Source organism: Maniola hyperantus, chromosome 14 (assembly GCF_902806685.2).
Source record: "Maniola hyperantus chromosome 14, iAphHyp1.2, whole genome shotgun sequence".
NCBI classification, from domain to species: domain Eukaryota; kingdom Metazoa; phylum Arthropoda; class Insecta; order Lepidoptera; family Nymphalidae; genus Maniola; species Maniola hyperantus.
The window spans coordinates 9,690,806-9,707,040 of NC_048549.1; the positions used below are offsets into that span (position 1 = coordinate 9,690,806).

Below are 16,235 nucleotides of genomic sequence, written 5' to 3' on the forward strand. Positions count from 1 at the left end.
ATCTACCAGTAAAACAAACTAAACAACATTAGTTGCTTTTTGCAGAATAATAAAACACCATATTTGGTTAAAATTATTGCAGGTAAAACAACTTAGATAACTATAGCTCACTTTTACTGTATAACTGGGCTACGACGGTTTCCAAATATCTTCAGCTACTATCAATTATCTGTGTTTACTTTTTTCTTTCATTAAGTACATGTGAGACAGTTTCCGAATTAGCTTCGGTTAAAACCGACTATCCATGTATAGCCTTCTCTTGCGCACGCTACATTCAACGCGCGCTTGTTCTTAATCGTGCGCCGATTGTCGAGCGTTGCGGTTATCATTGTCTCGTATTTAAACAATAGGAAAAAACAAAGTATTAAGTATTCGTTATCTTTGTGAAGTTTTATAAAATGAGTATCTCTAAAGATGATGAAAAAAAAACACTTGAAAGTTCCTTAGAAAACCAAGGTAAGTCACATAATTTAAATCTTTAGGTTATAAAGCCGGTACTAACAGGTTTTGCTAACAAAATTGAAAAGTATTGTTCTGCCGAAATAATATCTAACGAGTTTGATTTGTTTCACAGAATATGATCTTTGGTGTAATGATGACTTACTATCGCAAGCTTATGATATGTATTTAAGTCAGTCTAAACCAACAGTGTTGATGACGTGTGATTTGCCAATTTCTACGACAGTGGAAGGTAGGTACCTACTTAAGTTAAAATCACTTTAAATATAACTAGCTGTGCACCGCGGTTTTACCCTTCCCGTAACAGACAAACAGACAGGTGTGTGTGTATATGTGTGGTGTGTTTAGATCCTAGTATGGCCACAGGAACAAACATACAAACATGACTACAGTGTTATAGGTATTTCGAAGCCATCTGTCTGTCTGTCAGTGGCAACGTAGCTCGCAACCAGGTGGACTGATGTGGATGCAGTTTTTTCAATTGAAAGCTGGTTTAAGGGAGAATGTTCTTAGCTATGTACGATGATGATCAAGTTAGCTGACTTGAATATATTATTATTATGATGAAAGGAATGTGTGAAAATGAAGTTATTTAAATTTAGCATCCTATCCAATAATATTGTTTATTTTTTGTACAATTAACTTCAACTCTTTTACTTTCAATTACAGTTGACATTTCATCAAAACAAACTATGGAAAATCACGAACCAACGGAAGAAAGCGAAAATGAATCTCTTTTTGATGGTGACTTTTCAGATCAGGACCCTTCGTATTTACCTGCTGATCTACATCATCCTACTACATCTGAATCTGAGGATTCAGAATTAATACAGTTGGATGAGTTGTTAAATCCAGACAGATGTTTAAATAAAAAAGAAAATATTAAAGAAATGCGAAGTAAAGCTATAGCATTATTGTTTGGCAAACCAAAACAACTTCCTAAAAATAATGAATCCCAATGTGTAGCCCAAACAATAACGGAAGACATATTTAAACTAACTTGGAAAGTTATACAACCACGCTCTCGATGGAGTCGACAAGATCCAGCTACATGGAAAAAGAATCTGGCGAAAAGACGTAGAGCTGAAGGCCTACCATACGTAACTAAAATGAAATATCGAGAACCAAAACTCCCTAAGCCTATTAACTGTTCTAAGTGCAAATTTGATTGTAACAGTCATGTTACCGAAAATATTCGTAAAGAATTGTGCAGGAAATACTGGAACCTAGACTACATTTCAAAAAAACAGTTTATATTAAGTATTATTGAAGTCAAACCTACAAAGAGGATTCTTTTGAATAGAAAACGATCTACACAGCGGAAGTATAGTAAACAATGTTTCTTTATAATTGAAGGGGAGAAAAAAAATGTGTGCCAAGATTTTTTTTGCAGAACATTAAGCATTTCACCGCATGTAATAGCAGATGCTGTAAAGCACCGCAATAGTTTGGGACAGTACTCAAAAGGACAGGACCCGCGCGGACGTCGTGAGCCCCCAAATAAAACGTCATCTGAGATGGTAGAAGCCGTTAAAAAGCACATAGCATCATTTCCTAGCATGGAAAGTCACTATGTGCGAAAGAAGTTGAAACGCAGATATTTAGATACTGGGCTTACATTAAGCAAAATGTACGCTCTCTATGTAGAAGAATGTAAAAACAAAAATAACGAACCAATTGTATCAGAAATGACATATCGAAGGATTTTCTCTACAGAATTTAATTTAGGTTTTTTTATGCCTAAGAAAGACCAATGTCTTTTATGTACCAAATTTAAGCGTGCCGACGGCGAAGAAAAAGGCAAACTACAGCAAGATTATGATGAACATATACAAAGGAAGGAAACATGTAATCGGGAAAAACAAAAAGATAAACAAAGAGCTGAAAAAGAAACTGATTTCTTAACAGTTTCGTTTGATTTACAAGCAATATTGCAAATTCCCAGTACTGATGTGGGTCTTCTCTATTATACAAGAAAATTGACACTTTACAATTTAACCATCTACGAAAACGCACTTCCCAATGAAGCTTACTGTTTTGTTTGGAATGAAGTGCATGGTAAAAAAGGTAGCGCTGAAATCGGAACGATTTTACATCATTATTTAACCACATGCGTGCCAAAGCATATTAAAGAAGTCAGCTTGTTTTCTGATACGTGTGGCGGTCAAAACCGTAATCAGTATATTGCCGCCATACTATTGTGGATCATGATGCAGGACACACACCTAGATGTAATAGAACACAAGTTCCTCGAATCCGGTCACAGCTACATGGAAGCTGACTCCATGCACAGCGCCATAGAAACTGCAAGGAAAAATTGTGACATCTACTGTATGTCTGACTGGATAAATGTTTTTAAACGGGCTAGGTCTAAAAAAGTTTATAAACATGAAGGTAAGAATGTTACAAAGAACGCTTACCATGTTAAAGAATTCAAATACAATGAATTTAAAGATTTGAAGGTATTGGCAGAGACTATTATAATAAATAGAAATAGGAACACAGAAGGAGACAAAGTAAACTGGCTCAAGATTAAACGAATGAAGTATCTGAAAGGAGATAATAAGATTTACTATAATTATGACATGTCCAATGAATTTATGATCTTGAACATCACTACGTCCATGAAAACCAACTTGGGCCGACCAACGACCTCTTCACCTGCAAACCATGGTTATGCCACAAGACAAGCACGACAAGACAAGAACAAGCGTATACAACCATCCAGTTCAGGAAAGATAACGATCTTTCCACCCTTACAACAACTATATAGCGGACGTCTCCCTATATCCATAGCTAAGAAGAAGGATCTAATTAATCTATGCAATAAATGTGTAATACCGGAAGAGTATCATGGGTGGTTCCAGTCTCTGGCTACTGAAGATAGCAGTGTTGATCGATTGCCAGCTGCAACTCTCTCTGACACTGATGACACATGTTCTCTGTCTAGCTTAGAAGAATAAACTACGTTTTTTAGGGTTCCGTACCTCAAAAGGAAAAACGGAACCCTTATAGGATCACTTTGTTGTCTGTCTGTCTGTCTGTCTGTATGTCTGTCTGTCAAGAAACCGGGTAGTTCCCGTTGACTTAGAATCATGAAATTTGGCAGGCAGGTAGATCTTATAGCACATTACATAGACATTCGGGGAAAAATCTGAAAACCGTGAATTTGTGGTTACATCACCCAAAAAATATTAAAATGTGGTCATGAACTAATAATTAGTATTTTCAGTTTTCTAAGTAAGATAACTATATCAAGTGGGGTATCATAATATGAAAGGTCTTCACCTGTGCATTCTAAAACAGATTTTTATGTATCATAGTTTTCGAATTATCCTGCAAAATGTCGAAAAAATACGACTGTAGTACGGAACCCTCATTGCGCGAGCCTGACTCGCACTTGGCCAGTTTTTTTATTTAAATATTAAATAAAGATATTTTTGTAAAAGTATTGTTTTTTTTAATTAAATCTATAATATTATTAATATCTTTACATTAGTATAAAACAAAGTCGCTTCCCGCCGTCTGTCCCACTGTATGTAATCGTATGTATGTGCGCTTAGATCTTTTAAACTACGCAACAGACTTTAATGCGGTTTTCATCAGTAGATAGTGATTCAAGAGGAAGTGCATTTTCTGAATTTCTGATGAATCCAAGGGGCAGACAGAGTTATTCTAATATAATAAAACCAGATAGATTGTTTGTTCAAATGTGTTAATTTGTGTAACGGCTAGACAAATTTCAACGAAACTTTCTTTTAAAGATAGCTGAGATTATAAGGAATAACGTAGGCTATTAAAATTTACCCATTACGTGTAAAAAATCGTGGGGTGCTGCCGTTAGTACGTACAAAGTTAAATAAAATCTACTTTGCCTTCAGCCAAAAGCAACTAAAGATATTTATTTTACACCTGTACTGGCTATAGTTGAACTAAAATTATTTTTGTTTTGATGGTTATTACTATCCAAAGCAAATGAATAAATAAAAAATGCCAATAGAGCTACCAGAACAGTAATTTTGAAAATATGGTAGTTTTCCTACAGTCAGGAAAAACCAACTAAATGAGCTCCTTACCGGTTATTTTCTTCTTTTTATTGAAAATCTAGAAAGTTTTTTTTAATTATTAACCTACTTAACGTTTCTTGAATAGTTTCTTGTTTATAAAAACGATAAGTGTTTAAAAATTGATATCATTATAATTAATTTTTGTATCGTTAAAGTTTCAAATACTTATAATCTCAAAAAGTTTCGCTCAAATTTTGGTGCAGATAATCGGTTTTTGCAATAAGGGTACGATATAATAGAATTTTCTGTTATCACTATAATTTCCAAAATGATTAATAATATTATTTAAATTTTATTATCCTAAAAGTAAGTCGACTATAATTATTTTGTAACGAGAAAATATTGCATAACCTAAATTTAACCCAATTAAATTGCTCAAATGGAAACGGTCTGTTTTTCCAGGAGTTCTAATTTAAGCCACAGCAATTTCCCCGTGTGAAATAAAACAGATGACAAAATGCTAAACAAAAGTTTCATAAATAACGACTCCTTTGCATGCAGTTGTAGCTACACGCTTTATCCCTTTACATATTTTTTTATTTGTTTGAAAAAAACTGTAACAACATGAAAATCATCATCATCATCATCATCAACCGATAGACGTCCATTGCTGGACATAGGTCTCTAGTAGGGACTACCACACGCCACGGTCTTGCGCCGCCTGAATCCAGCGGTTAGTTAAGAAAAATTTGCTATCGAAGTTTTAGCTAACGTTCTGGTTACATCCTGTATAGTTAAAAGTCTTATGAACTTTAAAAAAAAGTCTTGGTTTGCGTGTTCTTCGGGTATAATCTTAGTTCTTTGATAAATATTTCACGTAATCGTCCGGACGGGGTTACCGTTATATATGTGTGGAATTTAAATTTCTTTTTTAGTTGCTTAAAAAGCCAAATAGCACCACCCTTCCGTGTTTTAGAAACATAAAATGAGAAAAATTAGGAAAGTCTTTTGTGATATTTGTAGGTTTTATGTGAAACCACAAATATGCCTAATAACAATATTTTTTAATATTTTGACGCCAGATAAAGGTTCGTTATCCAGGCTTTCATTTTACGCAAGTTGGTAGTGTCGAACGAAAGCCCTGTTTCTAACAACATCGTGTTCTTGTTAATTTTTAATTGGCAAGAATTCTTGCTTTCAATCCTGGCAATTATACTCGTGACAGGAGTTTCGTCGAAAATAGCCAGAATCTCACTATTTCACTAATTAGAGACCTAGAGTGATAGAGCAATTCGTCGTGAATTCAAAAACTGTCGCAGATTTTACTACTACTCGTTACTTACTAGGAAGTTCAAAGTTCATACTGCTATCAAAATTATGTAAATTGCTTATTATAAATAGCATTAATTGATGTGTTTAAACTTTAACCGTAATGTATTTCATAGTAAAATTAATTAAGCACATAGAAAAATATTGTATTTATATTTTCAGTGTAGTTGACAATGATAAAATAAAATAATTATAGGTATTCTTTCTTGGTATAAGTAATATGTTTTGACTAAAATACTTTCAAATATTTTTGCAAGCAAGTGATTTTACAAGAGATATTTTAGGTGGTAAAGAAATTTAAAATTAAACTTTATGACAATATTTTAATATTTTGTTATATTGACCGATCCCACACGCAACAGTCAACTAATTAAAACTTCTCAATACTTATAGAGTTTTGCGTTTCACGTATGTCAAGAGAAAATTTAACTCCTCACGCGCCATTTTAACTTATTGTGTCAAATTTCATGTCAAAAGTACGATTTTAGTCCTAAAGGTGACCGACGACCGTACTTTTGACATGACAGTTGACCCATAGAGTTAAAATGGCGCGTGAGGAGTCATTTTGTACGGACTATAAATATTATTGTGGTGTCATAGTCTTCACAAATAATTTGGTTTCCAGCTCGTTTCCAGCTTGGGCGTATCACGCGTCTGTCTTACTCTTAAGACATTGGACGTATCGCTAATAAAACTAATGACATGTATAAACAAAACTGACAGCTCTTGTGGATGTAGATAATAAAATAAACAATACCTACTCTAGTTAACTTTTTATAGCGACATTCGGTTTTACCCACGACTAACAATAAATTAGTAATTACAATAATTGGAGCCATGAGTTATCGTATTTAGTTATTTTTAAGATAATTAGATATCAACTTTGCACTAACAAAAAATAATCTTATTTGCTTACAATATGATGTTGCTTAGCACAATAGTTTATTGACTTTTATATCATTGTAGCATGTCACTGCTCTACAAAACGTATAGGTACGAGGGTCATGCCAAAAGAAATTAGATACTCATAAATTATGATTTTTATTCTTCAACTAGTTGATGCCCGCGACTTTGTACGCGTGGATTTAGGTTTTGAAAATCCTGTGCGAACTCTTTGATTTTCCGGGATAAAAACTAGCCTACGTCGCTCACCAGGTCTTAGGTACACTATACCCATGTATCACGTCAATCCGTTGCTCAGTTGTGACGTGATTGAAGGACAAACAAACACACTTTCGCATTTATAATATAGGGGTAGTGATATCGATCTTTTCAATGTATTCACCCTGGCCACGTATACACTTTTCCATTCGTCTGTACCTACTACTAAGAAAATACCAATGAGCATTCTTTTTGAGACATTTCAAATTTCTCAAAGCTGTAAGCAATCAACGCATCTTTGCTCTCAAACCACTTGCGCTTTAATTTTTCTTTGATTTTGAAAAATCACAACGGGTCAGGAGAAAAAGGGTATCGAACTCCTTTTGGCATACTTTTAACATACATGTAGTAGGTAGGTACCTACTTACAATATAAATATTTTCGTATCGGTGATACCAGCTTGGCCAGTTTAACTAACCCGGATAGTAGAATAATTTTTATTATTCTAATGGGAACTCTTAAATTTTTCGGGATAAAAGGGATAAAAACAGCCTATGTACATCCCCGGACAGACAGACATATTTTTGCATTTAGGCAAATAGTATGGAAGTATGGATTAAGACTTATAAGGCGCCATCTCCATGGACGAGAGAATCGCGGCGATAGTCCCTCCGTATGAGTGTGACAAAATTCGATGCAAGTTCTATGGGTCACAATCTCCACAGGGCGATACTATCGCGGCGATAGTTTGTAAATAATTTTAACATACGGCGCGGCGAGACCACAGAGTTACTTCTCATGTAGCGAGAGTATCGCCGCGATTCTCTCGTCCGTGGAGATGGCGCCCGGGGGAAGCGTTTTAGTTTTAGCGTTGACTATTATACCGGTTATATTAATTACACTGTGGCAATGTTGGTGCGTTGTGAGACGTGAGTCACGTATAAAGTTGGGTTGCTGTTTGTTTGTATGAATTACCTACTCTATGGAATCTTGAATGTTGAGATTTTCCGGGTGGTCGAAAGATAAAAGCGATTCGATATTCGATGCTATCTTTATCAAGTTGCATGTAATTATTTGATGTAAAATAGCCGTTAAATTTGAATTTTATAGTTTACTCATTTTACTACAAAATTTGAAGATAATGTTAAATTCATAGTTTATTAATTCGGAACATCATAGTTTATAGTTGATTAATTATTATTACCTTCTGAGCATTATCAAAACTTAATATTCCTACATTTTTAGAACCGTTCTATCCAGTAGAGATAAATAAATTATTGTACATATTTATTTAATATTTTATGTATGTTAAAGTCTTAAATTATTATTAATTGTAGGATGCATCATGCATACAATAAATAAACCATATTTTTTTTAATTTCTATACTACATAGGTACCTATACCTACTTAGCATACAAAAAAAATCGATCAAGTGCTAGTCGGACTCGCATACGAAGGGTTACTTCCGTACCATTATAGGTTTTTTTTTGTTATTCATTATAGGTATACGCTTGACCACAATCACACCTGATGGGAAGTGATGATGTGGACTAAGATGGGACGCGTTTACCTAGAAGATGCCTATTCACTCTTGTTTTAAAGATACCCGGGTTGTAATTGGTAGGAAACACATATCGCGGAAGAGGAAATAGGTACATCAAAATATAGCACTTCTTAGTTTTTTTTTTTTCATTTTCATGCCGGCCATTTTTAAATTTTTATTATTTGTTGTTATAGAGCGGCAATAAAATACCCATTCTGTGAAATTTCAGCCCTCTACCTATTACGGTAAGCGCACACACACACACCTACTTAATATTGTTATTCTAATAAAAAATAGCCAAAAAATTGGTACCTACGGTTTAGGTAACTGATGGATCCAAGGGGAGACAGCGGTGCCCGTAACACAGGTTTTCCTAGTACTTAGGTATGGAAGCCAAAGCACTCCATCAGGTTTCAACATTTATTATGTCTATCTTTTTGCACACTAGTCGCGGGCATCAGCTAAGTAGTACTAGACAAAATAAACTTACAGCGAATTTGCATACCTATAGTTACTCATCACTCAATTATTACATCATAGCCACTATTCTCAGTAGCTATAAAATCAATAGGCGAATCCAGTCAGCACTTAGCATTACAATAAAGCTATTTGTATTCATTGCTATCTCTTTATTATGAAAAGTAACCTCCCTTTATGATGTGAGAGTTGAGTTCAGACGTAGATTTATGATTGCTGTATTTAACTTAGAAGGCGGGTTATGTAGGCGTCGGTAACTCGGTAACTGGATACTTAGGTGTCGAAAGTTACGGCACCTAAATAATAAAATAGAACTAACTAGCGGTGCCGCCCGGTTTCGTTCGAGTACCATTTTTTGACCGAGCGAAGCGAGGTCTCTGCCAGTCTACTTGAGTAAAATTGGGTATTTGACTACATGAAAAATAAATTATTTCTTAGTGATTATTAAATAGAGGGTACAACAGTAGTTGCGGCTTCCACACGCCACGGTCTTGCGCCGCCTGAATCCAGCGGCTCCCTGCGACTCATCTGATGTCGTCCGTTCACCTAGTGGGGGGTGTTCCAACACTGCGCCTTCCGGTGCTCAAGGGGTTGCGAAGCTGAAGTGGCAATGGGCAGGGCACATAGTTCGTAAGACCGATAGACGTTGGGGTCCCAACTCCGGGGTGCCGGAATGGCGACCTCGCACCTGAACGGGTATGACAGTTTTTATTAAACAGTACCATATCCCTTATCGGTTTCTACGCAGCATCGTACTGGAACTCTAAATCGCTTGACTTTAATAAAAACTGCCATACCCCTTCTAGGTTAGCCCACATCCATCTTAGATTCCATCATCACTTACCACCAGGTGAAATCGCAGTCCAAGGCTAACATGTACAAATCTGAATAAATAAAAAACCGGCCAAGTGCAAGTCAGGCTCGCTCACCGAGGGTTCCGTAGTACAGTCGCATTTTTTCGACATTTTGCACGATAAATCAAAAACTATGATTCATAAAATAAATAAAAATCTGTTTAGAATTCACAGGTGAAGCCCTTTCATATGATATCCCACTTGATATAGTTATCTTACTTTGATAATTGAAAATACTAATTATTAGTTATTAGTTAATTATGACTACAATTTAATTTTTTTGTGTGATGTGACCACAAATTCATGGTTTTCAGATTTTTCCCCTAAAGCCAGTGAAAATTCAACCCCTATGTGGTAAAATAGGGGTTTGAAATTTGTGTAGTCCACGTGGACGAAGTCGCGAGCATAAGCTAGTAAATATATAAAAGGAGAAGGTGACGGACTGACTGACTGACTGCCGATCTATTAACGCACAGCTCAAACTACTGGAGGGATCGGGCTGAAATTTGGCATGCAGATAGCTATTATGGCGTAGGCATTCGCTAAGAAAGGATTTTTGAAAATTCAACCCCTAAGGGGGTGAAATAGGGGTTTGAAATTTGTGTAATCCACGCGAACGAAGTCGCGAGCATAAGCTAGTTAATTATAACTGAGATCCAGTCGTTGGTGCCGAAATCACAAAGATCTAAGGATCATGGCGCATTTCGCAAAAAAACGTTTAAATACACGTTGATCGGTATTGGCCGAATGCATTGGGCCAATGTATTAGAGTCTCTAGAGCTAGAGCAAAACTAAAATCGAACCGCCTAAGTTCAGTAGCACCTTGGTAATAATTAATATCAATGCATAGCAACGATAGCAACCTATGTCTTGAGTTTGTTGACATGTAGCGGAGCATGCGCACTGTACACTATCTATACATAAACAATGCGGAATGGCTCATTACACTCTTTGTATCACAAATAGATAGCTTATCTATACCTACTATTATAGTTGTGTAATATCGCTTATCGAATGTTCAAAAGTTTGCCGAAATCGACCCTAGTTTTGTTGAGTAAATGTTAACTAATTGTACAACTGATTTTTTACTAAAATAAATATTATGTACATAGGTGCGTGGAAATTTTCATTTGTAAATTGCTAAAATATACAACGTTAGTCAATTATGTTTATAATTGGTATGAATATTGTGAATTATATAATATTTAATATGTAAAGCAAACCATGTAGAGTGGTGGTAGGTACCTATATAGGGTTAATATTTTTGGTTAGGTACCTTGTGAAACTTACCTGAGAACTTCAACTCAAATAAATACTTAGTAGAAATATTATGGGTTCCGCAGACTTATGGCTAAAATTCTCATGCAATGTAGAGTCCTTAGAAGAACGTTTCTTGTCGATTGAAAATTTGTGGATGTAACACTGAAGAGTGCCCGATATCGTTTCAAAACATCTTCGAAAAGATTTATGACTACTTAAATAAGTAGGTACATGTTTTATCAACGCTAAAACATAAAGGGCGCAATATTTCAACGAACGATAAATCGTCTAATAAACGCTATAAACAGCCAATAAAATCTAAAAGCTTTAGGCCATTATTTAATAAACATTTCGTACTCACCGAGCACACTCCATCTCGAACGTAGATTGCCCTAGTAATATTTAATTGACACCCTTGATGCAGCTCCTTTGATCTCACACGGGCTCGGACATCGCTCAAAACATCGGCGTTTATTGCCTTATCGGGAAAAAATCACTGTCACAGGCGCTTCACAACAAATGGAAAAGGCCGGCTTTTCGTCTGTCAAAATCACGTGGTCGGCACACACCCGCAGGCCGTCAGCGAAAACGCTTTTTCGCGAGCGCTAAAGCGCATGACATTGACGGAACATATTATTCATGTAGCGTACTAACCTCCCACACTGTTCGTGAAGAACTAAGCGCAAGTTGTGGAGGTGCACGTGGCCCGTAGCTTACGCGACGCCCTTCCAACACCCTGTAACCATATCGGAAAAGCGACTTTCACCCGGCACGCTTAGACGCAATTTCCCCTGGAGTCGGCATAGTGAACCCAGCGAGATGAGCTAGAATATGGGACGATACACACAGAGTATATTTTCGTACTGTCGTTTAGTGTGCGTAAATGCGTGCGTGTATGGACCGAGGAAATGAAAAGTGCATTGTGGTTTTATTTTCGCCCAATTCCATTTTTGAATGCGGCCCATATATTACGGGTATATTTTTTAATCAGCCTGTATATCTTTGTTATACCGGGTGCGACTAAGGATTGGATAGGAATAAAAAAGTAAGGCTATTGTTATGAGGGGATATTGAAAAAGTTTCTCTCCTCTTTCGGCTGCTTTTGTTTTATTGAGGGGATTTTGAAATGTGCTCCATTGAAAGCGCTTTGTGGCGAGGTGACTTGTGCTTTGAATTGTTGTATTGGAAACATTGATATACGAACTTATAGATAGGAAACACAGGAACCTTCGAAAAATTCTAACTCGGAAAAGTGACCCTTTATCCTTGTGCATTGCCTTTTCTGTTGCGCAATCTGATTATTAATGTCAGTCTTGTTTAAAAGTAAAATGACATAGGTAGGTAGATACTTAATCAGGATATTTTAGAGCTTTCATGTTTTTATAGCGCTCTATTTCTAATAATTTATGCCTTGCAACAGACATACTATCGATTTATAACTTTCTAGCTGATGACCATGTGGATTTAGGTTTTTAAAAATCCCGTGGGGAACTCTTTGATTTTCCGGGATAAAAGTAGCCTTTGTCACTCTACAGGTCTTTAATACACATAGCAAAAAATCACGTCGATCCGTTGTGACGTGATTGATTAAAAACCAATAAAACAAGCACTTTCCATATTTTATGGTAGTGATAATATATATTGGTATTTCATATCAATGGTTAGTTACAATCATGTTTCTCTTACCTCAAAGGGATAGTCTATTGAAGACATGAAGGAGACGAGTAAACATTGCCGCAGCGAGTCGTGTTTGTATAGCATAGAATGTATGCAATACGTGAATACTAGAGCTTAGAGCGACCTGCGGGTTAGTAAGCCAGACTCTATAAAGACCACCGAAGTATAATGATGTTTGATTTTAGAAGTGCACCTTCTTTCGGCTTGGTAGAAGATTTTTTCGGTGTAACTAAAAGGAAACGTTGAAAACATGCGTGATCAACACGGAGCTTGGTTAGGATATGGCGCCGCACCTCCGCACCTATCTATGTTAATCATCATTTAGGGTTTGCTTTAATTTGAAGGATTATAATTTTTAGATGTGCTTTGATTTCATTTGTTTTCAATCCAAGAAGGTTTCAATTTTTTTGCGTATTCGGTGGGAGCTTAGGTCTTGGTCAGATGCAAAGCGTTGCGTAGTAGGTTGTGCGGTCAATAAACTTATGCTGATATAGTGAGAGCGTTTATGCAAAACTTTTCTTTGAAGTGTTTATCTATAGTTTTATTATATCAATAAAATATTGTGCAATAATGTTTATCTTACGCTACAGAGCGAGTTTATTCAAAGAGAAGAGTAAACGTCGTCGTAGCGAGTCGTATGTGTGTAGCACAGAATGTATGCAACACGCGAGTACGGAGTAAATAAATAAATAAATGTTACAAATCTAATATGAATATTAATTAATATTAGATTTCACTTAATAGGGTTAAATTTTTAGAAACATGTACATATAAATTACAAAATCTTCAAAAATTATATAATAGTCAAAAAGTTGATTAAATAAGTCATACAAAAACAAGAGAAAAAAACCAGTCTTTTAAATTTTACATGTTATACAGAGGGGATACCTAACTATTGCACTACAAGACCATTTATTTCAGTCATCTAATCTAAGTCATCAGATTTACAGGGAGCGATCTGCGGGTCAGTAAGCTAGACTCTAAAACGGTCACCGAAGCTAAATGATGTTTGATTTAAGAAGTGCACCTTCTTTCGGTTTGGTAGAAGATTTTTTCGGTGTAACTAAAATAAACGAAACGACAAAAACATGCGTGAATCAACGTACACACCTAAGAGCTTGGTTAGTCAGATACGGCGCCACGCCTTGGAGCGCTGGATTATTACTAATCTATGCTAATGATAATCAAGGGATTAATTTAATTTGAATTTAGTTTTTAGGTGTGCTTTGATTTCAATCTAAGAAGTTTCACTTTTTTCGCATATTTAGGTCTCGTTCAGATGTCAGGCGTTACGCGTCGCGTTGTGTGAAGCATGGCGCGATTAAATGAACCTTATGCTGGTATAATGAGAGCGTCCATGCAGAACCTGGATTTGAGACACGTAAGTACGTATTTAGTTCTATTGTATCAATAAAATATTATAAAATAACTAGCTGATTTAGTTTTTTAAAAATCCCGTGGGAACTTATTGATTTTCCGGGATAAAAAGTAGCCTATGTCACTCTCCAGGTCTTTAACTATACCCATGCAAAAAGTCACGTCGATCCGTTGGTCCGTTGATTGAAGGACAAACTAACAAACCAACAAACCAACAAACCAACATACCAACAAACCAACAAATCAACAAACCAACAAACCAACAAATCAACAAACAAACACACCTTCTGATGTTTCTCATACGGTACAGAGTGAGACTTGAAACTTGAAAGAGAAAGAGTAAACTTCTTCGTATCGAGTCGTGCTTGTATAGCTTAGTATGTCTATGTAATACGGAATAGGGCTCGGAGCGACCCGCAGGTCAGTAAGCCAGACATTATAAGGCCACCGATGCATTATAATGTTTGATTTTTTTTTCTATAAATAGCTACTGTGTAATAGTGTCGATAAAATCGTATTCACTTAACGGGTTTCTTTGTGAATGACTACCTCATACAGTACGCGGCTAAAAGAGATGAACATCGATCTTTAGAAGGAGACAGCAGATTTTTATAGCACTGTCTCGGTCGTTGAGGCCGACAAAGCGTCATATGGGTATGAGTGCTCTACATGTTGCCGATGTTCATCACTTTCGGCCGCGTACTGTACTTGTGTGTTTTTCTAAAGGAGTTTGTATGCGGCAGTCAGACCTGTAGGAAAACAACAACTGTGTGGGTTTCAAGGGCCGTATCTTAGGGGTTTCGGTACCCGAAGAGTGCCAACGGAACCCCTATTACCACTACTAGACTCCTCTGTCCATCCGTCCGTCTGTCTATCTTCAGCGGGCTGTATCTCGTGAACCGTAAAAAAAATCTCTGAAAATTTTAACACTACCTAAGGTTGAGTGTTAAAATTTTTAGAGAATGTGTATTTCTATTGCCGCTATAACAACAAAATATAATAAAAATTTCAAAATGTGTGTGAACCCTTCGTGTGCGTGACTCTAACATTGTGCTTCAGCTGCTGGGGTTACACTTAGAGCTAACACGCACTACGGTGCGTGCGTTGCGGTGCGTTTTAAAATCCGTAATTTTTTTATTTAAATCTATGAAAATCCGGTGCGAAATTAACTCCGCAGTGCGCGCGCTTCTATATAGTTCTATAGTTCACAGATTTTGCGGGAAAAAAAGTACGGAAATTTACCGTAGTGCGCGCTAGATCTTATTGTTCAATAGGTGTGATAAATATAAAACTAACTCGTCAAACCACGTCCAATATTTGTAGTATTGACAATTGACAAACACGGAATAGATAAAATCAATCAATCGATCAATTTATTTATTAGAGCGACATTAATTAATCCATTTGGTGTTAGTAAAATAACAATTAATTTTATACATAATCCATATTCCATACTAATATTATAAATGCGAAAGTGTGTCTGTCTGTCTGTCTGTCTGCTAGCCTTTCACGGCCCACCCGTTCAACCGATTTTGACGAAATTTGGTACAGATATAGCTTGCATCCCGGGGAAGGATATGGGCTTTTTATCCCGCAAAATCAAAGAGCTCGCGATTTTTGAAAAACCTAAATCCATGCGGACGAAGTCGCGGGCATCATCTAGTAATGATATAAACTGTCATAGTCTACTGGTTAGAACGTCCGCATTCCTAATCGGAGGTCGCGGGTGTTCGATCCCGGGCACGTACCTCTAACTTTTCAGTGTGCGTTTGAACTACTTAATTTTTTTTAAAGAATATTAGTCATGTTAAATGACTAATATTCTCCTTTCCTCTCCAATTAAGCGTCAGGCTTGTGCTAGGAGTAGGTACGACAATAGTGCAACGGGCGGGGTTTGAACCGTCGACCTTTCGGTTTCAGTCCACTCCTATACCGGTTGAGCTATTGAGGCTATTTAATTAAATATCATATTAATATCAGATTAAATTAAAATCAATATTTTAATTAAATATCACTTGCTTATTAAAGCAATTAATGTTATAATATGGACATATAGGTTTATACTGGTTTATGAAAATTTCACCACTAAGGATTTTTCTGAAATTCCACTGGAGCGAAGCTATTAGGTAATATAAGAACACTATAGTACT

At 36.2% G+C, this 16,235-nt stretch overlaps 2 protein-coding genes across 10 annotated transcripts in view; one reads left to right on the forward strand and one right to left on the reverse strand.

Moving 5' to 3' along the window:
• The window catches only part of LOC117988160 (collagen alpha-1(XVIII) chain-like), a 196,824-nt gene extending 185,131 nt beyond the window's left edge, over nt 1-11,693 (reverse strand). For 7 of the 9 annotated variants that reach the window (XM_069503077.1, XM_069503082.1, XM_069503076.1 and 4 more), the window contains exon 1: nt 8,757-8,893. In XM_069503077.1, coding sequence (XP_069359178.1) covers nt 8,757-8,860 — 104 coding nt within the window. In that variant the 5' untranslated portion in view covers nt 8,861-8,893. Of the gene's footprint in view, nt 1-8,756; nt 8,894-11,392 lie in introns of those variants that run through there. The other 2 variants (XM_069503081.1, XM_069503080.1) reach the window with 1 other exon arrangement.
• Nucleotides 399-3,422, forward strand: LOC138403272 (uncharacterized). Its single transcript, XM_069503142.1, has 3 exons — nt 399-456; nt 575-691; nt 1,129-3,422. Exons 1-3 carry the CDS (start codon nt 399-401, stop codon nt 3,420-3,422), a joined length of 2,469 nt encoding a protein of 822 aa, XP_069359243.1.
• Nucleotides 11,694-16,235: the final 4,542 nt, after the last annotated feature.